Source organism: Micromys minutus (genome assembly GCF_963924665.1).
Source record: "Micromys minutus genome assembly, chromosome: 23".
Lineage (NCBI taxonomy): Eukaryota > Metazoa > Chordata > Mammalia > Rodentia > Muridae > Micromys > Micromys minutus.
The window spans coordinates 34,135,117-34,159,899 of NC_137958.1; the positions used below are offsets into that span (position 1 = coordinate 34,135,117).

Genomic DNA, 24,783 nt, shown 5'->3' on the forward strand with positions numbered 1-24,783 from the left:
TGGGGTTGTCTCTTTTAGTGTTTTCTTTATTGTTTCCATTTCCATTTCAAATTCCTTCTTCCATTCCTTTATCTCTTTGGTTCTGTTTTCCTCTAGTTCTTTGATATCTTTGAGTGTTTTTCTTTTCTTCTTTAAAACTTTCTAATTCTTTATGCTTTTTCTCCCGTTCTTGTTTAAGGATCTCTGTCATCATCTTGAGGTATGATTTCGGGTCTGAGTCTTCTTTTTCTGGAGTGTTTGGCATTCTGCTGTTTGCTGTGATGGGAGAGCTGTGTTGCCAGGTTGTCTTGGTTTCCCTGGGGGTACGTTCTTTTGCTTTCCTTTTGCCGTTTTGTTGTCTGTGATTATCCTTGGTCTTGTTGTCAGTGATTGGTTCTCATCTCTGACTGGCCTGTGTCCCTGGATCTCTGCTGTTCCTGGTGGCAGATGGCCTGAGTGCCTATTCACAAGCATGGGCCACCGGGTGGAAACAGAGACCCTAAGGCAGGGTTCCTGCTCCCCTGAACCAATCGGGGTGGGGCACTTTCTGAGCGCTCGGCACTGACCTCTCTGCTCCCTGGCTACTCGGAGCACTGTCTCACCAGGCATGTGTCCCTCTAGGGTTTTTCTAATAACTAAAGACTGACAGCAGCCTGGTCACATGTGTTGAGCTGTTAGGATAGTTTTAACCTGATAGAGAAATTGTGCCCAAGCCTCATTTGAAGAACTCCAGTTCAGAGTAAAAGATCTTATCTTGACAAATGGTACATTAACACTATCAAAAAAATGTATTCCAAGAGATATGCCCAAGTCCTTCTACATCATCATGTCAAAATTGCAAGGGAATATATATATAGTCCAGATGGCAGCATCAGAACACTAGTTCTGTTAGCAGCTCTGCCAGTGCTCCGTGATGGTCGCCAGACGAGCCCTGGACAGGTTGTAAGACCTACACTTCAGTCTGCTGCTTGTCATAGGTCTTTGGCACAAGTTACTTGGGCAGTTCTTAGAAAGTTCTGCAATTTTGTAAGATATTATCAAAACATTGATTGTTATAATTATGAAGTAAATGGAACCATTTTGTTTAGGCCAACTACTAAAAGTTATATTCTCAAAATCCATAAATTGATTACTTGTGGTTTAAACTTTCTTGAAGGAAATATACCATGTGGGTGAAGTTTCCTGTGCTAGGGCATATAAAGCAATTAACTCACACTGTGAGTAAATACCAGTATTATTAACCTTTGGGCTTTAAGCATAATCAATCATTGGTCCTCAGAGAACAAATAGAAAGTATTGAGTCTAATAGCCTGTTTGGGCGTTTTTTACTTCCTGTTTTTTATTTCTTATTTAACCCTATTACCCTTTAATCATAAGGTTGGATTTGTGACTTTATTTTTATGATTTATATTATGAAAATAAATGTTGAATATATGTTTTAGCAACCTTGTCTTGAAAACCACCATTTTTAAATATGAATCTGTTTATGATAAACTTTTTTATGGTTTTGAAGTAACTTTTCTTAACCTTTTATTGATTTTTTTTTTGTATGAGTTGCACATCATACACCCCAGTATCTCTCTGTCCCTTCATATTCTCCCCTTTGCCCTTGCAAACTTTCCCACCCCAAATAAACAATAACAAAAGCAAAACATAGCCAACATCTCATTGTGGAAGATGTAGTCTGTCACAGTGTGTCCTGTAGCACATCCATCTGCACACATCTTCACTTACAAATGCTCGTTTCAGGGAGTCTTTGGTCTGGTTCAAGGATCTCTGGCTTCTGTGACACCATCAGTGTTAGATTCTCACTAGAACTCCTGGGAGGAACTGTTTAATGGTAAAACTACAGCTGAAAAATACTGTTCCTACAAAGGGCTTTATATCACAAGTTAAAACTGCCCTGTTGTGTTACAAGAACTTTGTAATGGTAAAGCCATAGATTGAAAATATTCCAGCAAAGTACTTTATATAACATGTTAAAACTGCTCAATTTTAGATTTATCTCACTAAAATCATTGCCTGTTTATCTATTTCAAGGCAACATGAAACATTGCTCACATTTCCAGTGTCTGGAAGTATATAATAAGAATCTAGAAACTGCCATATTCTTATCAGTCTATAATTTTTACAGTTGTACTATACCAGTAGCAGATAGTGGGACAGGTCTATGTAAGTATAAGTCAGTGGTATCTGTTATAGCTCAGTCTAAAACAAAAGCAAATGGAAGATTTGGACATTCCTACATATATATTTCACTTGATCTGCTGTTACCTGCTTTCTAACTTGTAAGTTTCAGTAACAGTAGGCAACCTAGTTCATTTCTTTCTTCTCAGCACATTCAGTTGTACCTGGCATATATAGTGCTAAGTAGAGATTTTAAAAGTATTCTTACAAGAACTTTCTTTATAACATGTTTATATTTAAAAGATTATGTCTATATTACTGTTGAAAATACTGGTGTCATTTTTAAGTTAATACATTATGTGTTGTGCTTTTTTAGTGTTCATGAAGAGTGTTACTCTCTTGATGAATAAAAAGGTAGCCAAAGGTAGGCATAGGTACTTTTTATGAAGGAGTTGGGGAGCCACGAAGTTCTCATTTCTCCGTGAAATTAAAGAAAAGAAAATAACTTTACTAAGACATATGTCATCTTTCCTTACAATTACTCCTGTTGACAGTTGGTAAATTTTGATCATGTAGCAGTTTTGATCAAAGTAGCAATTCTATTTAGACCCATGTATCTAGTCAGTCATATCTCTCACTGAATTCATAGACTAACTTAGGCTTTTTATTATATTACTATTTTATTTAAATATTTTTGTTCAAATCCATTTTCCTAGTGAACTGCCTATGTGAGAATGAATAAATATATTCTTATTCTTGATTGGTTACTGCTGTATATATCCTCAAAATATTTTTTCAAAGTAGTCTGAAGATTCTTAATGGTTTAGGCATTGGTTATAATTTGAAGACATTAGACCTTCCGAAGTAGCCTTCACAGTCTGTAGCTAGCAGAGTTGGTGCTAAATAGCTTTACTCCTGGAGAATCTGGCATTCTAAGGATTATCAGTGCTGTGGAGATAATCCAGTCTATAAAGTGCTTGCCATGAAACACAAGGACCTGACTTTGATACCCAGAAGCCAGGTATAAAAGAGCCTAGCATGGTTATGTGTGCTTGTAATCTCAGCACTGGGCAGGTAAAGACACGTAGGTCCTTGAACATCAGTACCTAGCTCACCACTCTTGCCTCACACATAACCTCAGACGTTCCTCTGGCTTCCTTTGACATATACACTCAGACGCATGTGTACAGGAGCACACGTGAGTAGGGACAGACACACACATAACTGTGCTTTCTTTCAAGAAATAGGATATTATCTATAAAACTATAGCATTAATGTGGGCCAGTCGATTTAAAACAACACTCATTTTATTAGTGTCTGCTGGAAAGAGAGTGGAATAGTCGAGTTTTGAATGGTGTTCTGGTTTAAAATTTGCAAATTAGAGATTTGTTATTATTGATATTCGTGAGAATGTTCTGTGGTTTAGGCACTTCTTAGTCCTTTTATATTATATATTAAAACATCTGTGTCTCATTGGTCATTCCAATTTTCCAGCATTTTTTGGTCCAGAAATGAACCAATAGCATGGGTCATGTAAGTAGGCAAAGATAAAAGTCAGGTAGTCTGATTGCAAACCAAAATTCTTAATTCTCTTAACACTCATTTCTCAAGTTTGCCTGTGTTTCAGATGCACTTAGTAGATTTTTTTTTAAGGAGAAAATAAAAAAGCCAGGCTTCTTTGAGAAATGAGATGTGAACTTTGGAATTTAAAATGTTTGCTATGAATCACTGCTTGGGCTAGGCTTGTAGCTTAGTGGTAGACCAGTTATCTAGCATGTGTGCGGTCCTGCATTCAAGTCTCAGCACCTCACAAAGCAAAACAAAGACATTATAAGTTATTTTTGTTTGCTTGAAAATTAACTTTACTTGATAATGTAATAGGAATAAAGTATGCATAAGGACTTAGGGCTATATTAGAACCATGATAAAGACTTTATGTACCTGACTACGTGCATGGCAGTCATGAGACTGTGAGTCATAGAATGTGGTACATGTGATACTAAAAGTCATGTCTGAATGATAAAAGGTACACTTAGTTTAATGAAAACTTGTGCTGTATAAAATTCCAAGTTTTAATAATTTAAAATTTTCCAAACTTTAATTTGTTAAAAAATATTTTTGAAAGTACTTGTATTTGGTGTTAATATTGTTTATGTATAAGTATGATCTCTAATAATAAGCAATTAAGTTGTATGCTAACTTGACAGAAATAGGTCAGATTTACCAAATATTTGTTTATAGTTATTTTACACTGTCTTTTTAGGTCTCCAAATATTAAATGTAAATACTCACATATAACCAAATGAGTTTAACTGAAAAGGCAAAAAGATTTAAGGTATTGAACGTATTTGTTTGTTTTTTAACATTAATACTGCCCTACAAAAAGAAAGAACATGAATGTTTAAGTGGATATATTAGAACAAAACACACTACCTCTGAAATTATAGAAAAGACTTTTAAGGCAAAAAGTATTTTAGAATACTGGCAGAAAAAAATGTATCTATTTTTAAGTTATTTAGCTTACAACTAGTTTTTGAAATTATAATAAAAGTAAAGATAAATTATGTAATAGGCTTGGTTATATAATAAGGCCAATGAGACAGTTCTTGTATGATACTAGGATGGGTGTTTGATTACTGTACATCATCCCAATCGATGGCATGAAAGTTTTGTTTAAAAATATCAAAATCGTGGCTTTACATTGATTCCATTCACTGGTGGGCTGTGCTGTGCTCATGAGTCACTCCATGAGGTAGGTATCCATGGATACCCATTTGTTAGAAAAGTAAGGTGGAGGTTGAAAGGGTAGCTCGAGGTCTCATTTATAACCGCTGAGAAGTTGAGCAGTCCTAACAGTTTAACTTTAGTCAGACAGACTAAACTTGGGCTCTTGAGTGCACTGCATAAACCTGTGTCAGAGATCCTCTTCCCCCTACTGTGTGGGTAAGAAATAGGTGCATGTTGAGTCTAAGAAAATCCCTAAATCTGAATAAACCTATAAGTAGTATATAATGAGTCATTAAATCTATAAAAAAACTAAGCTGTATTCTCTTAATTCATTCCAAGAATATGCATTTCTGTAAGGATATGTCTGATAGTGTTAAACTATGTGCTTTTGTGACTTTTCTAGTAGTGTTATTTTCCAGGCAGGCAGTCACTTTCAAAAATATAAGCATAGATCTGCATTTCTAAGTATAAAATTCTAAATAGTCACAAAATAAAGTATTAGAGTGCATATAGTGTGTACCTCGTGATGATGAACATGTTCATATTACTCAGTTTCTGAATGCTGGTCTGTTTTCCGTATCCTAAACTAAAGCAAGGCATCAAAATTGTAATGTAATTTGTTAATACCATTTTCCAAAATTCATGGAAATGATACATCTCAATAGATCGTGTATGCATTTTAGCAGTGAGCATTGGTTTGAATTAAGTCAGAACTTAGGTAAATAGGACTATTATGCAGATCTGTTTACAACTTGGCATCTTACAAAGATAATGACACACCTTAGTGGACTTAATTTCCAAACACTTTTGCCAAATAGAAAAAGGAGCAGTTGTACAAAGGTTTTTATAGCTTTTTATGAATAGACCATTTTGTTTTGGGTCAAGAAATATGAGGAAAACATGTTTGGTAGTGATGTTTCTGGATTTTTCATGTCCTTAGTGCCTAAAATGCAAGCTATGCTGAAATTTCTATTTTATAGACTCTAAAGGCAAAGTTCTGGGCAAATTACCCTTTTAAATCATTATGGATAATGGACGGCGTGTTGAAAACCTGTTCTGCCCTGTGTGGTTATTATTCCTGATGTCTCTAAAATGCCATTTACTAGGAACTTTTGTAATAAAAAATTATTCATATAAAATACACAATTAAATTGGTTAGACAGATCATGTAGAGAACGCCTTATTTATTATAATCTTGTAATTCTTCTGTCTGATTAATGCATATTACTGCATTCATTTACATGTTTCCGATAACTGTGATTTTTCTTGAAATGAAGTTTTCTGGCCTAAAATGTCAACCTTTTCTATTCTGTGGTGTGGCAGATTACTGTTGAATCTTTTATTTTATTTTTTTTTAAAGTACTACACAAGGCTGTTAGAAATACCCTTGCAATGACAAGAGGTTGGCTTTGTGGTGAACAAAGGTCTGTTTGGAAATCAAGTTTAATTTAAAAGCACTTTCAACTCCTAGTTAATATAACTGCTTTAAATTTACAGACAGTGGGAGTAGCTCACCATTACCCAAGTACGCTTCATCTCCCAAACCAAACAACAGCTACGTGTTCAAACGGGAGCCCCCAGAGGGATGTGAGCGCGTGAAGGTCTTTGAGGAAATGACGTAAGTAATGTCTTCTCTGTCAGCTGGGATCTTAAACTTTACTGAGACGTTGATCACAGATGGATCAACTCCTCTCTCCAGCTGGTACTTGTTTCAAAAGCAGATTTGGAAAAGAGAACTGAATAGACAGAAGGTGCTAGAGTGAGGATTGGAGAGCTGCTAGAAACGCAGAAGCCAGTACCTCAGACTGAAAAATTCACACTCGTGGCTGAACTGTCTCCCCTTGGTCTTCTCTTTCCCTCCTTCCCTGCCTTTTGTTCTTGCTCTCTCCCAACTGTCTCTCTTTCTTTGTTTCCTTTTCTTTTCCTTTCTTTCTCTCTGCATCCTCCCTTGCTATTTTTCTCTCTCCGTTTATTTTTTTTTTTAATTCTACTTTTAATCTTTAAAGTTTTTCTTTCAAAAACTGTTTAGCTAATATAAATACATTTAGGAGCAAGACTGATGACCAAGTAGCTTACAGATGGTCTGTATTCTGCAAGTCAAAGGGAAAAAGTTTCCTTCTCTGTAAACATATCTAGCATGTCTATTCATGAATTTGTGTTTTCTGTCCTTTTATTTTAAATTTTCAATGTGGACAGGTAACAAATTAAGTTAGAAAAAGAGGTGCATGGTGTAAATCTTGGGCATCTAGAATCACTCAGAAGATCACCATGTGGCTCTTGGTGTAACTCATTCATTCCTTTGGCCCTGTCGGTACCAAATGCAAACCACTTCTCTTGCATCTCAGAATTGAACAGGGACTGTACCAGGGTTAGTTGTTGGTTTAGTTTGGAGAATGGGTGTGGTGGGATATGACTGTTCTTTTGGCTGGTTGACAGACCACAGAAAGCAATTTTCCCCATCTGTGCTGATAGACGTATATCTAAAGATGTAGAAAAGGTGAAAAGAACTTAAAATCAAATAGATAAGTAGCATCTCTATTTATACTTCTCAGTGAAGTTCATCTTAAATGTGTATATATTCAAGTACAGTATAGACTTTCTTTTATATTCCTCAATGATTGGAAGCAAACCAAAGATCTCTACAAGTTTGCCTGGCCCTTTTGAAACTTTTTTTTTCTTAAATGTCATTTCAGTGCCCTGTATGTGATAGTCTCCCAGCTGACCTATACTGTGGAAGATGTTTCTCTCTGTGTGCACATAACTCATCCCTGTCATTCACATCCCAGCTGCTTTAGAAAACTCCAGTTTATTACAAAGTACTTTATAGTGATCCACAAACTAATTCTGTTTTATGGTTTTAGGTCTCGTCAGCCTGTCTCGGCCCCTCTCTTTTCATGTCCTGACAAAAACAAGGTTAATTTCATCCCAACCGGATCAGCTTTCTGTCCTGTAAAACTTCTAGGCCCTCTCTTACCTGCCTCTGACCTGATGCTCAAGAACTCTCCTAATTCTGGCCAGAGCTCAGCCCTGGCCACACTAACAGTAGAGCAGCTCTCCTCCCGGGTTTCCTTCACATCTCTTTCTGACGACAGCAGCACAGCAGACTCCCTGGAGCCCTCTGTCCAGCAGCCATCTCAGCAGCAGCTCCGCCAGGATTTGCAGGTAGAGGAGCACATCTCCACTCAGAGCTATGTGATGATCTAAAGCAGAGGGGAGCTGGCCTCCACCCATGGACCGTGGATTGGGAATGAGATCTCAGACATCTATCTGCATGGAGTGACAAACTTTCCGAACACCACCAACAGCAGCAAAATACTTCAGCATCATAAAATAGCTATTAACACTGATCTTGGCAGGGACTGACTTCTATTCAGCATTTTTTGTGGAAAGCAGTAATGCTTGCAGAAATGTGTGTGTCATTCAGCATTTAAGTGGAGACTATGCATTTCATAGTATGTCTGACAGATTAGTACTGTGTCCTGTGTTTCGTTCCAAATTTTTCAGTATGAATAAGCTCTATTTCAAAAAGTTGCCTGTCTAAGTTGAAAATGTCTTGCTGTGTTTTGTCCTATGGAAAATACTGTACTTCAGGATTATGTTTACAATTGATCCAGGTATTTGTTTCTAACTTCTATAATACGTACAATGCAAAAAATAAAAATAAAAATGGCCACAACAGTTGCACAGTGCCCACCCTATGGCCTAGCTTCAGGTACTTCAGTTGAAGTCTAAACTCAGGTAACTTGGAATGTATGTCATATTGGGATATTAAATATTTCACAGCTACAAAGCTAAAGAGGGAACATCACTCTTTTGCCTTTCCTTATTTTATGCATTTCCTTTTCTTCATTCCATTCCACATTAGAATACGAAGTGCATTCATCCCTAGGAGGTGGTAATCCTGGATATGGGGACCATGAGGAGAACCAGCAAATCTGTGGTGTGTGACATCACTTTTGTCATGTGGTTACCAGTAGAACAACTGTTGCATTCACTGTTTCAACATGTGTAAATGTGGCTTTAAAAAAAAGTCGTTTCGCTCAGTTAATGACTGTTACAATGTTGCAAATAAAACTTCAGTAGTAGACTGTACATAAACATTCCACATTGTGTGTGATGAAATTTAAATGCAAGAATGGCTGGATTTGATTTTAAAGCAAGTGAAGTTTTGCAGGAATAAATAATTAAGGATCTTTGTTTATATTGGCCATTGGGGTCATAATTGCTACTATTTTTATCTAAAGACATATTTATGTTTAGCCTCATTTTAGGAAATTCTGATTTGATGGTTACAAAGTGAGACATTTTGGTTATTGTTCTCCTCACGTATTTGATAAATGAGTTGTATTTATGTAGAGAGAATGTGTATGTCTCAGACCAGTGCAGCGTAAGCAGGCAGACTGCTTGTTGACTCATGAGCAGTAGCTTAAAGCTGTCTCATTTAAGCCTCAGATAACAAACACTATCATGAATAATTTTATTAAGACTTGGAATGTGTTGACAGAAGTTCTCTGCAGAGTGTGAAGAGAGCTGTAGATTCCTGACGTGTCACAGAGAGCCTGACCTCAGACATTGTTTTCTGCAGCGCAGCTTATGCAGCAGTAAAGGGAAGCTTTTGTGTTTGTACCCCAGTGCTTTCGGTTCAGGTAGAGCCTAGACTTCACTCATCTCCACTAAAGTGTGTGGCACATCTTTTGTTTGTTTTTTGTTTTGTTTTGTTTTTAGAATTGAGGGAACAAGTTGCCTACAGTTACTGTTCTGGTTTCCTTAGATCATTCCTGAGTCTGTCTTTGTTTAGATGCTTCTAAGGAGTCGATGAGTAAAGAAGCATGCGCTGACATCAATTTAACTTTTACAAAATGCTGTGTGTATGTGTGTGTGTGTGTGTGTGTGTTTGTGTGTATGTGTGTGCATACACGTGCACCAGACGTGTGGATGTGTGTATTCTGTGTGTTATTTCGTCACCTCAATCTCTCCTTTCCACCAAAGTTTGCAGTAATACTTTCTCCTGAAGGTGCGTTCTGGCTCACAGTCAGTGTTACAGAGACTGTCATGGAGAAAAGGACTCAGTTGACTTTTGCCATTTTCACATTTTAAAACAATCTTTTCAGCAGCAGACACCTTTAACCCTAATACTCTCAGGCCTTGATGAAAATACTATATTTTGTAGATTATGGTTAAAGGAAGAACATTACTAGTTCCGTAAGATAAATATGAGCTCCATTTAACTTCTGATATCTGGGTTAGCATTACATGACATGTTGATTGTGCTCTGCTTTTCTCGAAGATGCAATAGTGTCATTATCAATTTCAGAAAGATGGACTGAATATGCGTTTTGGTGATGAAATCTATGTACGATATTTATAGTGATGTGCTTTTATTTTCTCATGAGAAACTAAATATTGTGTTGTACATTTGTTTTTAGCATATATTAAAGTTTTGAACCAAATGTGTTAAAGCATATGCTTTGCCATGTAAATTTCCCAGAAGTTGTTGAGCTCAAATGTATCCTACATCCAGCTGTAGAGATTTGTCAGAAATTGTTTAAATTTTGTATATAGATGTACTGTTTAATTTTAGCCACTGCGCTGAACAGTATTCAAGTTATATAATAAGGCTTTACACAAGAAATGTGTGGCTTCTGTTTTGTATTTTTTTCAGTATAGAAGTCCCTGTGTCCTTATTTAAATAAAGTTATTAGTAAAACTGGAATCATTTACATGTTTTTAAAAAGACTGGTTGTTGTCACATTCCTCATGGGAAGTGGGTTCTGCCTTAGGTAATAGTGTTGAGCCCCCCGACCTGTAGATCCAGAGCTCTGGGGCATTTTACTGGACCAGATGTATCCAGTTTGGCTTCATCTTGACATTTAATTTGTGCACTTTGCATCCAAGGTTGGATGTGTGGAGTCCAAAGTTTTGTGGTGCTCCCAGCTGTGAGCATTTCTAACAGAAAATATTGTTCTGTTTCATTCCTGTGCCTAAGAATTTATAGGGAATGAGTTTAAATTCAGTGAAATCACCTCAAAGAAGTTGCATATTTCCTACAAAACTGTAATAGTAGTTTGTTTTAATCTTATAGGTTCAGTATGAGAAGGACCAACGTTTTAACAGAACAAAAGAAAGATAATATGTATTTTATGCCAGTAAAGAATTATATAAAACACTTTGGAAAGCCACCGTGAAGAACAGTTTGCCCCAGAGTATTGTTTATTTCTGATACATAAAAGAATTTGGACCAAAATTGACGTTTGTATTAAACTTTAAAATGATTGCTTTATTACCATTTTTGGTTGAGGAAAAACAAAATTTAAAAGGTTTTGAGGTTGAGATTTATCTGTTAGTAATCTACTAAGGCTATATAGTAGACCATAGAAAAAATTATTCTAAGAGTTTTAAATTTTTAATTACAACTAAACATGAAGGAAAGCTACATTTTCATCCTCGTGTTTGACTTAATCATATAATAAGCCTACTACAAGGAGCCATGAGAAACCAAACTTTAGGAGCAAGGGGAGAGAAATGGAGCCTAGAAATGTTGGTATTCCAATCATCTCTACCTAAAGCAGCTGTATTCATGAATATTAAGTGGCTGCCTGTCATATCACACTGAAAAGTGCCACCTAGTTAGAAGTCCATTCTTTATGTATTTCCACTGCTCTGTAGGTGTCTTCTACCTTCTATACCTGTCGAGTGCCCCACTTCCTGCCGGCAGGAAAAGGCGTGCAACAACAGGATTCTTCTGCAAACAACCTTTATTGTACAATACTCTGAGCAGGGGACCCCACGTGGAAGAAAAATGCACTGCTTATATATGCCCAGGAGACTCATGTTGCTACCTGATTGGTGCGCCCTCCAGTAACTCATTAGCATGCCCCGAGAGCGGGCTGTGACGTATGTGGCACATGCACACTAAGTCTCTTGGCTGAGCAATAGCTCTGTTTGCTGAGCCTTTGGCGGGAAGCCAGCGCCGTGTTTGGGTGCGACACAAACGGCTCTCTACATATACCCATCTCTAATACTCAGAACTCCTATACCCACCCATACATTTCATTCTTGGCTCATTGAGTGTGTGAACCTGCACACTTATTTGGGGGAAAAAATTGCTTAATTTATGCTTGCGTTCAAAATCTTAATGCTGGTATCTAGTTTGTAACTGTACCTATTCTCAGACTTCAGCTTATCTCAGCCTTGGTGATTAAATATAAAAAAAAGTTCACCTTACCCTTATGTCGAGCCAGCTCTTCTTATATTCACTAACCATGCAGCAGGGTCTTCTGAGCTGTATATGTCCTCTTTGAGTGAGGGGGTCTATGTTCAAAACCTAGGGAGCAGCCCATGAAGTGCATGCCTGGGTTTACATTCCTGGCCTATAGCTAGCTCCCTTTCTAAGGCATGCCATAGAAACTAGGATTTCTACTCAAGTGGGTCATACAAACTCTCGATATTGGCCACAGACATTCTCCCTATCTTCTCCATATTCAGAAGATTCTGTCTCATACCCTGGAAGAGGAATGAGAGACCAAAAGAATCTAAAAGTTAGGCTTTCTCAGTTTTTCTTCTCAGACAAAACTTATGCTTATATATTGAAGTCGCCAAGGACAGGATTTGGAGTGATACCAAATGGGTAAGCAGGGGAACTTTCTGAAGAGTAATATGCTAAGGGGAACATGGATTCTTCCTTCATACCTTGCTGTACATCTCCCCTTCGCTAGCCTTTGTAATATTTATAAACATAAGACCCTTACAATAGCCTTTGAAACTCTTCTCTTTAAAGGATAGACTTAAGTGTGAACTGGACCACATGGCTTCTGAGATGAATATGGCAGGTGCGATGACATTTTAATTCGGAAGGCAGGTTATAAAAAGACTGATGTCTTAAGGGTGCAGCTTTCTTGAAAGCATTGCAGTGAGGGAAAGGGGAGCAGTAGTGTGCCGAACCGAAGAAGCCCGTGAAAGGCCAAGTCGTGGTTAATGGAGGCCTCAGCCCACCAATATATAGAAACATCTGCCAGACCAGATAAGGTTACAGATAAGTACGGTCTCATCACGTACCTTGGGCCAGAATGCTGAGCTAAACTATTCTTCCTGAGTGCCTGACGTTCAGTAGGTGTGTAAAATGATCTGTGCTTATTGTCTGAAGGTGCTAGGCTTCATGGAAACAGGCTATGTAGACTTAATAAGTACATGCACACTTTATCACCCTATTTTGTGGCATGTAGTTAGACCCAGATCTGGGAAATGAGGCTTACTTTTTCAGAATGGACACTTGAAAGTATCTGTACTAGTTACTTTCTCTATCACTGTAGCCAAATACCAGACCCCCCCCCCAAAAAAAAAAAAAAAATACTAGGTGCAGGTTTTGTTTGTGCTCCCAGTTCAGAGGAACACAGTCCACCATGTTGGGCAAGTCAGTGATATTTACGGTGACACAAGTGTATGGCTGGGACCTCTCATGTTTCAGTGAACAGGATGCAGAGGAAAGAGAATGATGGTGCTCTGCTGACTCTCCTTGCTCTCCCCTCCCTCCCTCTCTCCCTCCCTCCCTCCCTCTCTCCCTCCCTCCCTCCCTCCTTCTCTCTCCATTTTTTAGTCTTCCCACTAATTCAGAGTGAGTCTCCTCTTGAGTTAACCTCTGAAAACCTCCTCACAGATATGCCTAGAGGTGTCTTAGAGTTAGTTCTCAGTCCAGTCAAGTTAACAACACGGTTCACCATTATAAGTCAGCTTTGACACCATACGTTTCACTTCATTCTCTAAGATCCCATCCCTGACCCCTCAAAAGGCGTTTATGACTACCTCAGTATGTAGTACATAGCATTTAGTTCATCTCTAAACGTTCTAACATTTCCAATATTGTTTGAAAGGCCAAGGCCAAACTTCACTCTGAGACATGTATTTTCTTTAAACTATGCACCTCTGTAAAATCAAAGCATGGGGAGAAAAAAAAACAAAACAAAAACAAAACATTTATTTTCTAAGAGGGCAGAATGCAGCAAGCAAAGAGAAGACCAAACCAAGACTGAAATCCAGCAGGGCAAATCAAATGCCATATTCCACAGCTGCATGTCCAGCACATGTGTTTCTGATAGCGTTTCTGAGAGCCCATGGATTGGGGTAGTCATTCCTCTCCCGTTCTACTCTCTTCACTACATGGCTTTTACCTTTCCTTGGTAGATATCCCGCAGTCCTGGAATCTCCAACACACTGGGCTTTCCACTGCAAGCTAAGCTTCATCTCCAAAGCTTCATGCATTGGAACCTCAGAGCATCTTCTCAGGGACTCTGACCCTGCATTATATTGCCTGACTTCAGTGATTTTTTGGAACCTTGGCACAAGTCTCTGTAAATCGTACATCTGTATGGCTTCAAAACCAGCACCAAGTGGGCTGCCAGTTTCTGTCTCCCACTTATTACAGAGTCTGTTCCTCTTCTACCACAGCCATATTGGTCTCAGCACATAGCTGAGAAAATATTCCCCTGGGTGGTTATTTTTCAGACAGTGAATCCTTGCAAGAGCATCCACAACTCATTTTCAAATGAATTTGGGTGATAAAATAGGTAAAGTCTTCCCAGTACCTTTTCTACTGTCCCCTGCAGAGAGTAGGGTGTGTCTCTTTAATGGCACTAACTTATTTAACCAAGAGAGTTGCTTTTACCTCACCTACTATGCATCTTTAAACTTATGGTTCTTTCCTCACCAAACCACAGGAGTGTGTGTGTGTGTGTGTGTGTGTGTGTGTGTGTGTGTGTGTCCTCTTTAGATCTAAGCAGTCAGTATATACCAGCCACATTTTCAATCATACCCTGTTTTGAAATTGTCCCTTTCAGACAATTTCATTCATCACTTTTTAATTTCTTCTAAGTCAAATGTTCATGACATTGCAGAATGTAGACTGATTCTTTGCTGTGTACAGTGTAGCATGAATGGTCAGTGGTCCAGTTGCCACTGTAGTCCTTCTGTGCCTCGGAAACCTTCTGGGCTGGCCTCCACAATCTGTCTTTCTCTTAGGCGTTATGGTCTTCCAAACCCCCATCAGAATGACTTATTAAGCTGTGCCTATCATACTCTAAGTTTTACTCACCCACGGTTTCAAATTATTCCATATTCCTTCTGCAGACCAGTTCCAAAAGTCAAATGGTTTCCATTAATGACCACACTTCTTAGGACCCATTCTCCATTACTTGGTTTTCTCATCACTATGGCCAAACACCAACAAAATGTAGTAACTTAGCTGGGAATGACTTGAGCTCAGAGTGGGTGACAATGGGGAAGGTGACCATGGTAATGAAAACATTGTGAGGCTGAACTTCTCACAGTTCACAGACCCCTTTCCTTTTATTCAGTCTAAGGCCAGCTGAATGGTATTGCCATGATCAAGGTAGGTATTCCTCCAGAAACAGACTTTCAGACATGCCCAAGGTTGTAGGGAAAGAATCTACATTCTGTCAAGTAAGCAATAAAAATTTGCCATAGCAAAACCTTCTCATAGAAAGTGTCATCATTTGAAAAATCAAATGATAGTTCACCTCTACTGTGTGGGTCTAAAGTTAACCTAACATTAGACCAGCAAAGAAATACAAAGATGTGTAAGAATCCTGGTAACAGGAATCTCCTTGGGAAATGACGCTGAAGAGCTGAGTAATTGATCATGTTTTAAAGAGTGGTGATAAAGAAGGACAGAGGAGGATAAAAGAAAGAGATTTTTCTACCCTAGAACTCTTCATTTCCTTCTTGTTTGTTTGTGTTGTTTTGGAGACAGAATTGTGTTATGTTGTAGCCCAGGTTGACCTGAAGCTCAAAATTGTAGAGCTTCAACTTCCCGAGTGCTGCTGCTTTGATATGTACTTCTATGCCCGACTTAAACATCTAGTGGTGTTTTGTTTTGTTTTTTCCCTTGGTTACCAAGAGGCTGGCAACCCACTGCCTCTGAACTGGGCTATCTCATTCCATAGGCATTTGAATCTCTCAAAAAGAGAAATATATGTATTCCCCACCCAGAGGTTCCAGATCAGTTTGGTGAGGATTTCTCTCATGCACAATAGCCAGTTTCTTGGCACTAAGAATTTAAACAATTAGATCATTTTTCTCTAAAAGATTTTGTGATAGCCCGAATAGGTTCCCTCTCACACAAGAAGCTCAACTCAAGCCTTGGCATCTGATTGAAGTATAACTTTGATGGCAATCCTTTAGCCAGGACTGGCTCTAGCCCTGTGGGCAATGGATGTTATTTCAAACCACTGTCTGGAAGCAAGAGGGATAAAACGTGGGTGCAGGGCTCCGCAAGGACCTGCAAAAAGGGGAGAAGGGTTCCTACAGGAAAGCCAACCCTCCTCTTAGGTTTTCTATTCCACTCTGTAAAGGAAAAGGATTGCACTCAAGGGACAGAAGTTAACAAAGGACACCAGTCATGCTGCAAGGAGCAGCCTGTCATTTTTCATATGGCCTGGAGTCAAGGGAGACGGGTAATCTTAGCTGACGTCCCTTTACCTGCTCCTCTGATTACAAACAACTGGTGTGGTCTCTCCTGCTTCCTTTCCAGGCCACTGCCCTCCAGTGAGACTGGGAAGCTTTGTAGGAAGAAGCTATTCCTATTCCTATCCCCAAACTTGTCTCCTAATGGCTCCCTGGAATCCAAGGCTAGAGTAGCTGGTCCTCTGGGAACGTAAAGAGGAGGTGGGTAGAGCCATGAATGGTTACTGCTGCTGATTCACACAGGCAGGTGGTAGAACATTAGATGTGTGCTGACTGCTCATCTGCTCTTTGGAAGTATTTGATTTTTACCCCCTTACAATAAGCATGTGTTCCTTTTGTGATGATTCGTAAAAAGACAAAGCAATGTGACCTTTTGCAGGAAAAGCGACAGTCCTCCTATTTCTGCCTGCCCGGCTCCCTCCCATCCATCTGTCTAGTCTTTGACAGAGGGTAGATACGACTTAGATTTACATAGTTCCACCAGAAGGGCAAGGAGAAAATGGAGCAGGTGACTATTGTGAAAATAAATGGTAACCACACCAGTGATCAGCGTGCTGTAATTTAAAGCAGTCTGTTGCCTTTCAGTTGGCAAAGAATAAAAGTTCAACAAGGGAGGTGAGGGCGCTGCCCCTTGTGTGGTCTGAATCTTAAGTGTGTGTTGAAGGATCACTCTCTGTCTGTGGGAAGTAGCAGAAACTCTGAGATATTGGTTCTAATAGGAGGGTGTTGGCCATTTGAACCCTGTTTGTGATGAGGATGTCCAGTTCTCTGTCCCTCTCTGTTTCTACCTTTGCTTCTAGGCTGCCACAAGATGAATAGCTCTTCTATGTCCAACCACCAAGATGTACCATGTTGTCGCCAGCCCAGAGTGACATCTCAAGAAACTTTGTTCTCAGTCTTCTGAAAACATCATCCAAAGTCAATCTCTCTTCCTTTTTTTACAAGGTGTTTTTCTCGGGCATTTTGTCACCATGTTGGCTGACTAACAGAGACATCCTTACCTACTGGAAGAACAGACTTGTTTTGTCGAGCAGTATGTGCGTAGCACTTCATGACAGGAGTCACTAAGGGCACAAACCCACATGGCCACTTTTTCTTATAAAGATATGCATGTGAGCAAAAAGATATGAAGACACTGCAAAAAAAAAATGCAATGGTGGTTACAAGGGAGTGGATAATTCTTTAACATCTTTTTCTGGTGTGGAAAATTTTTGACTATTATTAGCTGTTAACCTTGTCATTTAAAAAAACAAAACAAGATGATCTCTGGAGAGACAGAGAGAGAGAGAGAGAGAGAGAGAGAGAGAGAGAGAGAGAGAGGTAGGAAGAGTAAGAAAAAGACAGTAGCAGCAATGGATTATTTTTAATAAAACCAATCCGAATCTTCAAGTCAAAGTGGTTTGAGAGTAGAAACATGTCTTTAAGTCCAGCCCTTATGGGACTAAGGCCAGCTTTCGATGTATTCTGATGTTAGTGCTAGAGGAGTTTGCTGGTGTGTGGCCTGTGCTGACACACCCTTTCTTCTGGTGAGATGGGTTTATTAAATGGGGTAACCAGGAAGCCCAGAAACCTGCCCCTCTCCTTTATTCTTGCTCCTTTGGCTGAGTCATCTAGAAGCTGTAACCCAATCTTGAAAAGGAGGAAGTGATTGAGTTTGAATATGGTTGTGTTTATAGTAAACTTTCTAGCAACTGCCCAGTGGTACTTGTGGGCTGGCTAGGGACACTTGGTTCCCTTGGAAAAGCATTGGCTGTAGTGGGTGCAGTGGGTGAGAGTCAGCCGTGTGCTGACTACAGTCTTACTATCAAGTCTATGCCAGAGGGACGGACACTTTGCACTCCGTGTTTTCTAATTCCTCTTTCTTGGTGAGTGTCTGCCCCTTATTCACAAAAGAGACCTTTTCACTTCTGTTGCTTGTGAACTTTTGTTAGCTGACAGGTCACTCCCTGTAGAACCATGTTCTTCTCCATTCTGGAACCCAGTAACTGTGAAGCAAAGGGAAATGGGGTCAGATATGGGTGGGGGAGGGCCTTGCTAGACTGGGAGTTTTTATTGATAGAGTGGAGATTTAAAAGAGTACCTTATTCTGTTTGGGTGCCATAACAAAATACTCTAGACACCGTATTGACAATCGGAGAAGCACAGAGTCCTACATCAGGGTACTAGTGAGGGCTCTTTCTGGTTTGCAGAGGCAGAATTGTTGTCACATGGCCATTCCTGTGAGACAATGAGAGTGCTTTCTAATGTTTCATCTTATTTGGACAAACTCTCTTCCATAATGCCATTTTCCCTTAATTACCTTCTAATGGTCAGATTTCCAAAAACAGTGTCATTAGTGATTAGAGCTTCAGTGTAAATTTTTGAGGGGCACACAGATCAGTCCATAGCAAATACCTGCTTCTGTCACAGAAATGCAGATTGGACATGGTAGGGGCATGGGTGTAATCCCAGCACAGCAGAAGGACCAGGAGGTGAAGGCCAGCCCGGGAAACACGGAACTTGAATGTCGGCCTGTTTTCTGTGCATCTGTATCAAAACAACAACAACCAAAACCCAAAATACAAAACAAAAACTAGGGAAATCCAAATTAGATCTACCTCCCAACTGACAGGAGGGTTATAAAAGATTTTTTAAAAATGTCAGACAATTCCAAGTACAGGAGAGAACACAAACAAATTAGAGCCAACAATGAACTGTTTCAGGCTCCCATTTAGAACATCGGTTTGGAAGCTCCCAAAGAGGTTAGAATTATCAGTTGACTCAGCAATTCCATTCCTTGCTTATACACTGAAGAAGGCGAAATACGTATCTGCACAAAAGCTGGTGTACAAATGCATTACCCACAACAGTTCCTAAGTCAAAACAGCTCAATGTCCGCCAGCCAAATGGCCTCATAAACCACACATGTAATCTGCAGACAGCTGAGTACTACTCAGCCAGAACAAAGAATGAGATGCTGATAAAACCTGGTGAGATGATATGGATGAGCCTTAAGGATGTGCTAAGTGAAGCAGGCTGGGTACAAGATGATCCCGCTTATCTGAAATGTCCATACAGAACACTCCTTGGGCAGAAGCGAGATTGATGGAGACACCATGACCACAGCAGCTCTTAGAAAGGAAAGCATTTAATTGGGGCTGTCTCGCAGTTTCAGAGGTGTAGAGTCCATTCTCATCATGGGTAGGGAGCATGAAGGCATATAGAAAGCTATGGTGCTGGAGAAATAGCTAAAAGTCTACATCAAGATTCATAGGCAACAGGAAGAAAGAGGGGCACTGTGTTTGGCTTGAGCTCTTGAAACCTCAAAGCCCACCTGCAGTGGCACACTTTCCCCTAAGAAGACCACAGTTACCCCAACAAGGCCATACCTCCTAATCTAACAGTTCTCAACCATCAAGGGTTATTAATCCCTTTGGAGGTCAAATTACCCCCCCAGGGGGTTAATATCATATAACCTGTATATCAGATATTTACATTATAACTCATAACAGCAGTAAAATTACAGTTATGAAGTAGCAATGAAAACAGTTTCATGGCTGGATGTCATCACAACATGAGAAACAGCACTAGAAGGTTGAGAACTACTGTCCTAATTTTTTTCAAATAGTGTCACTTGTCACTCACTGGTGACCTAACATTCACATCTATGAGCCTATGAGGCTACTCTTAATCAAATGTCTACAATATACATATAAAAATCCTATGCCAAAGCTTAGTTAATATGAAATAGACATAGTGCTTGGTCTTGAGTAGCCCTTTTGTGGACAATATTTTTTTCCCACCAGTAAGGTCAGAAGGAGTTACACACACACACACACACACACACACACACACACACACACACACACAGTTGATAGTTAATAGGCATTTACTCAACAGATGCAACAGATGTGCAGTGAACTTCCTCCTTTTCGGTTGTCTACAATATGTCCTTTGAACCTTTCCTTGGTTTCAGAGGGTGGAGCAGTCAAATGTCCCACTACCCAGCTGCCCATGATCGCTCAGGAGACGTCCCCTCCCATCTTACCTGTGACCCTGAGTGTCTGTTTCTCTCCCTTCCTGCCTAGATCTAGGAAACAATGTCAGAAACCTAGGTTCACCCTTTGTCTTTTTAAGATACTTTTTCTTTAGCCACAAACCTGGTTTCTAGATCAGAAAATCAAAACTGTTCAGCTCTGGGCTTCTCTTCACAGGCTTACAATTGGAGAAGCTAATACTCCACTAGGGCTTGTGAGGGCAGAAAACAGATGGGTGGGAAACTGCAGGTAGCCAGAGCTTAGGGCTAGTATGTGGTGAGGATTTGCTCTCTTCTTTCCAACAAGAGCTCACATAGGATAGCAGATCCTATTGGTAGGATAAAAATACAGCTCAGTATGACTATAGAGGCACAGTTTGGCTATCTCCCTTTAAGGGAAAGAGGAAAGATTACAGAAGGCTGGAGCTTCCCTGCTGGTAAGGAGGCTACTGGGAAAGTCTCCATCCTGTTTGTACACAGATGATAATGGTTGTCAGTGCTCAGGGGGTTCCAAATACCCCGTTCCTCCTGTGCTGGTCTGTTACTGACTTTCATTGTCCGCCATCCATTTCAAGAATTTATCGAAATGCTAGACTGTTTCCTGTGGTAAAAATACACTTAAGTGCATTTTTATAAATCCTTACACGTGATCTCAGGATTCACCAACTGGTGCAACTAAGAAGTCCATAAATCTCCAGACCAGAATAGGCTTTCTATATAACTCAGCTGACAGAGGTCGAGACAAATCGAAGAGGACAATGGAACCAAGCGTGTTGACTGCTCGAGTGCCTAAAGCCTGGAGAACTCCTTCTGCTTGTACTAGGGCAGGGAGAATGGCAAAGGTGCTGGGAATATAAATCTGATTTTTTGAGCACCACAGGACATAGGGTAGATATATCAATAAGGAAACAGATCAAAATCAATAAATAAATTTCCTTTACAGAGCACAGGGGCATTGATACACAATCCAGCCTCTTTGGAAGAGGTGTTTCTCAAATGGTTGGCATCTTCACCGATTGGTAGAAGGTGAACAAGTGAAAACTCTCTAGCTTCAGAGGTCTTCTTTGTGAGTCCCTTCCAATGCCTTTTGTAAATTGCACATGTCCTCTTCCATAAGAATGAATCCTACAGCTTAAGGGTCTTGGGGAGAATCTGGTGTGGTCTTGGTCATCATCGAGGTCACTGAGCTATGAAGTACATGTGACACTTTCCTTAAGGATGGGTTCTGTTGACTGAGAAACAATGCTCGAGATAAAGACCTAGAGAGGAAGAGTCTAGGGGATTCAGGCATTGCCTGGCCCTATGGATGGCACAGATCTCCAGGGTATTTAAGACATCCTCACCCATGGAAGAAAACAGGTTTACCTCTCCTCTGTTGAGACAACCCTGTGTTTAATGTTTTCTTGTTGCCCTAGTGCTTATTTGACCACAGGGCTCTGTGCCCTCTATACACCTGAGCACTTCTGATCAACTTTCTTCTGTGGCCAGTATATTAGTTTACTGTCCTAATTGTTGCAACAAGGTACCCCACCAAATCCAGTCAAGGAAGGGAAGGCTTATTTTGGCTTACAATTCTGGGGGTATACAGTCCAGCATGTTGGGGAAGGCATTGTAGCAAGAGCAGGAGCCCTGTTGGTCAGATCGCATCCAACAGTCAGGAAACATGAAGTGAACAGGAAATAGAGCTATGGTTTAAAACCACAATCCCTTCTCTTAATGACCTGCTCTCTCTAGTGGGACTGACTCCATCTTCTCAAGGTTTCACAACCTTCCCAAATAGTTCCAGCACCTGAGGACATAGTAGTCAAACATATGAGCATGTGGGGCTATTTCACTTTCAGACTGTAAGAGTCGGTCACGAGGAAGTTACTCATCCTATTACTATAGAGAAAAGGGCATTTTGATTAGACAGTCTCCTGAAATGCTCTGTCAAGCACAGAGAGGGTTTATTTCAGAGCATGGGGAACTCCAAAATTTGATTGATTTGACTGTTCTCTCCAGAAGACTGAACGAAGGGTTCTGTGACTATGGTCAAGTGTTTACGAACTCCAGAACCAGCCTTTGGGTATGTTGAACATAGCAGGACCCTTGGTCGGTCGTTCCCTAGCCGTGAATGGTTAGAAGACAAAGCACAGGTGTTTATTTTAAATTAAGAGCAAAGATCCTATTTTCAGAGTTGAGTGCAAAGATCAGAGAAGCTTGGATAAGCATCAGGAGTTCAATGACATGCAGTCCTTAAGGTGACTCAGCGACCCAATGTTTGAACTTTATTTTATTTTTGTTATTTAAATTTGGTCTTTGAAGATGTCATCACATGTATGCTGCATGCGGATACCCTTCACCCCGTCCTCCCACCTGCATGATCCCTCTCCTTCCTTGCAAATCCCTTCCTCAGATTCATATCTCTTTGTGTCGTGACTCACTTAACTGAGGCCATCTGTGTGACCCTGGGTTTGAAGCTATCCCTTGAGGCCTGGTGGACTCAACAGGAAGACTGCTAATGACAATGACTCCCAGAATCTCTTAGTAGCCAATAGTTAAGCAGGGAAGGGAAGGTTCCCATACATTCCTTTTATATCCATGACTGAATGTTAACTTATACAACTACAGCACAAAAATCTTATACAAGCTTATTCTTATTAACACATGTATATTTCCTTCTTGCCATAAATTTGATGTGCTTTACAGTTAGTGTTTCCAGTTCCTTGAAGATCACAATTCTTTTCAAGACTAATGTAGTAATCATGGAATAGTCCACTGGCTAGAAACTACTGCAGTTAGTCTGCTATGTGGCCATTTCTAGATAAGGGGGTATGTGTGGGTGTACTATTCCTTGTATGAAGCATTTAATATTTGTCTACCAGATTACACTCTCTTGCTGCAGTCTGAAAAGCTCAAATTTTGTGTGATCAGTTTGCTGAAGTTCAACTAGCCCGGTCCTCATTGACACTGATGGATGCTAATCCATGAGACATCCAGCTGTGTATAGTTCTGCTCCCATGCATCTGGAGGTGCATATGATGCCCTCACCTGCATCATAGGCTGGGTCTTCTGGTCCAGGTTCTCCCAGACTCTCCTGCTTCATGAGGACTGGTATATGGAGAGTTCAGAATCTGGTCTCTTTCCTCTTGTCACAGTTACTGAGGAATAATTTATACTCCACACAACTCATCCTTTTTTACCTTTATGGATTTTGACAAATTCAGACAATCTTGCAACCATCAACAGAATCCCAACAGAGTTCCATCCGCCTAAATTCTCTGCCTTTTGTAGTCCACCTGATGTCTGTTCCTATAGGTCTGACTTGTCCAAATTTGATGCTAATGGAAATCATATAGCACCAAAACTTTGAGATTAAAATCAAATACAAATAAACACAACTTTTACTAGGGAATAAATTTAAATTTATAGGAAGGTTACAACCATAACATAAAGGTTAGCTTCCCTCTTACATCCCATATAACTCTGACAATTGCTAATATTTTAATAACTTACATTAGCACAGATTTATAATAATGCCATTTTCCTGTTCCAAGTTCCCTTGGGGTATTTGGTGGCCTTGGTTCTTACAGTTTTCGTCTTTCTAGAGTGGCCTTCTTCAAGATGTGGATACTATTGAAAGGTTACTTATCTGGAAATTTTTTTCCTTTTTTTTAAATTGAACGAAGTTATTTTAAAAAACAAAGATAAATGTACAGATTTTAAGCATTTTTGCATAAAAGTATATAAATGCATTTTTGTCAGTACTTGATTTTTTAAAGTGTGCATTAAGATCTTACTAGTTAAAATGAGCATAAAGTACACGTAAAACAGGATGTAAGGAAATAGTCAAAGTTTTCTTAGTGTGTAAAGATTAAGCATAATGGTTTTTCATTTTCTTTTTTCCTTTTTTTTTTTTTTTTTGGTCCTTAGTTTTTCTTGAACTTCCTATAGTCTGTGAGTTGTTTCTGGGGTGTTCTAAGCTTTCTGGGGTTAGTAACCAATTACCAGTGACTGCATATTATGTCTGTTCTTTTGTGACCAGGTTATCTCACTCAGGATGATATTCTCTAGATGCGTCCATTTTCTTAAGAATTTTATGACGTCATTGTTTCTGATGGCTGAGTAGTACTCCATTGTGTAAATGTACCACAATTTCTGTATCCATTCATCTACTGAAGGACATCTGGGTATTTTCCAGTTTCTGGCTATTATAAATAGGGCTCTGATCTGGAATTTTATATACTGTCCAGCTTTGATTGGTACTGCTCTAATTTCTAAACTGTGTTTCGAGCTATGGGGAAGGTGTCTACAGATATAAGGCACTCTTCCCATAGCATAATAATAGGGGCAGGTGATTTTGGTGTGAGCCAGCCCCAGATTCTGTACATCAGTAGCTTGTTCATCTTGATTGATACATAATATGTACTGTGCTTATCCGGCAGAGGTTTTGTTTTACTCTTTCAGCAGCTGGAAGACAT

General features: G+C 39.6%; 1 protein-coding gene across 2 annotated transcripts in view; it reads left to right on the top strand.

The window, feature by feature from the left end:
• The window catches only part of GLCCI1 (glucocorticoid induced 1), a gene marked incomplete at its 5' end in the record, with an annotated part of 76,551 nt that extends 66,119 nt beyond the window's left edge, over positions 1–10,432 (top strand). For both annotated transcript variants that reach the window (XM_080936190.1, XM_080936189.1), the window contains 2 exons: positions 6,331–6,451; positions 7,695–10,432. In XM_080936190.1, the coding sequence (XP_080792316.1) occupies positions 6,331–6,451; positions 7,695–8,037 (464 nt within the window). In that variant the 3' untranslated portion in view covers positions 8,038–10,432. The remainder of the gene's footprint in view (positions 1–6,330; positions 6,452–7,694) is intronic.
• Between the last annotated feature and the right edge of the window lie 14,351 nt (positions 10,433–24,783).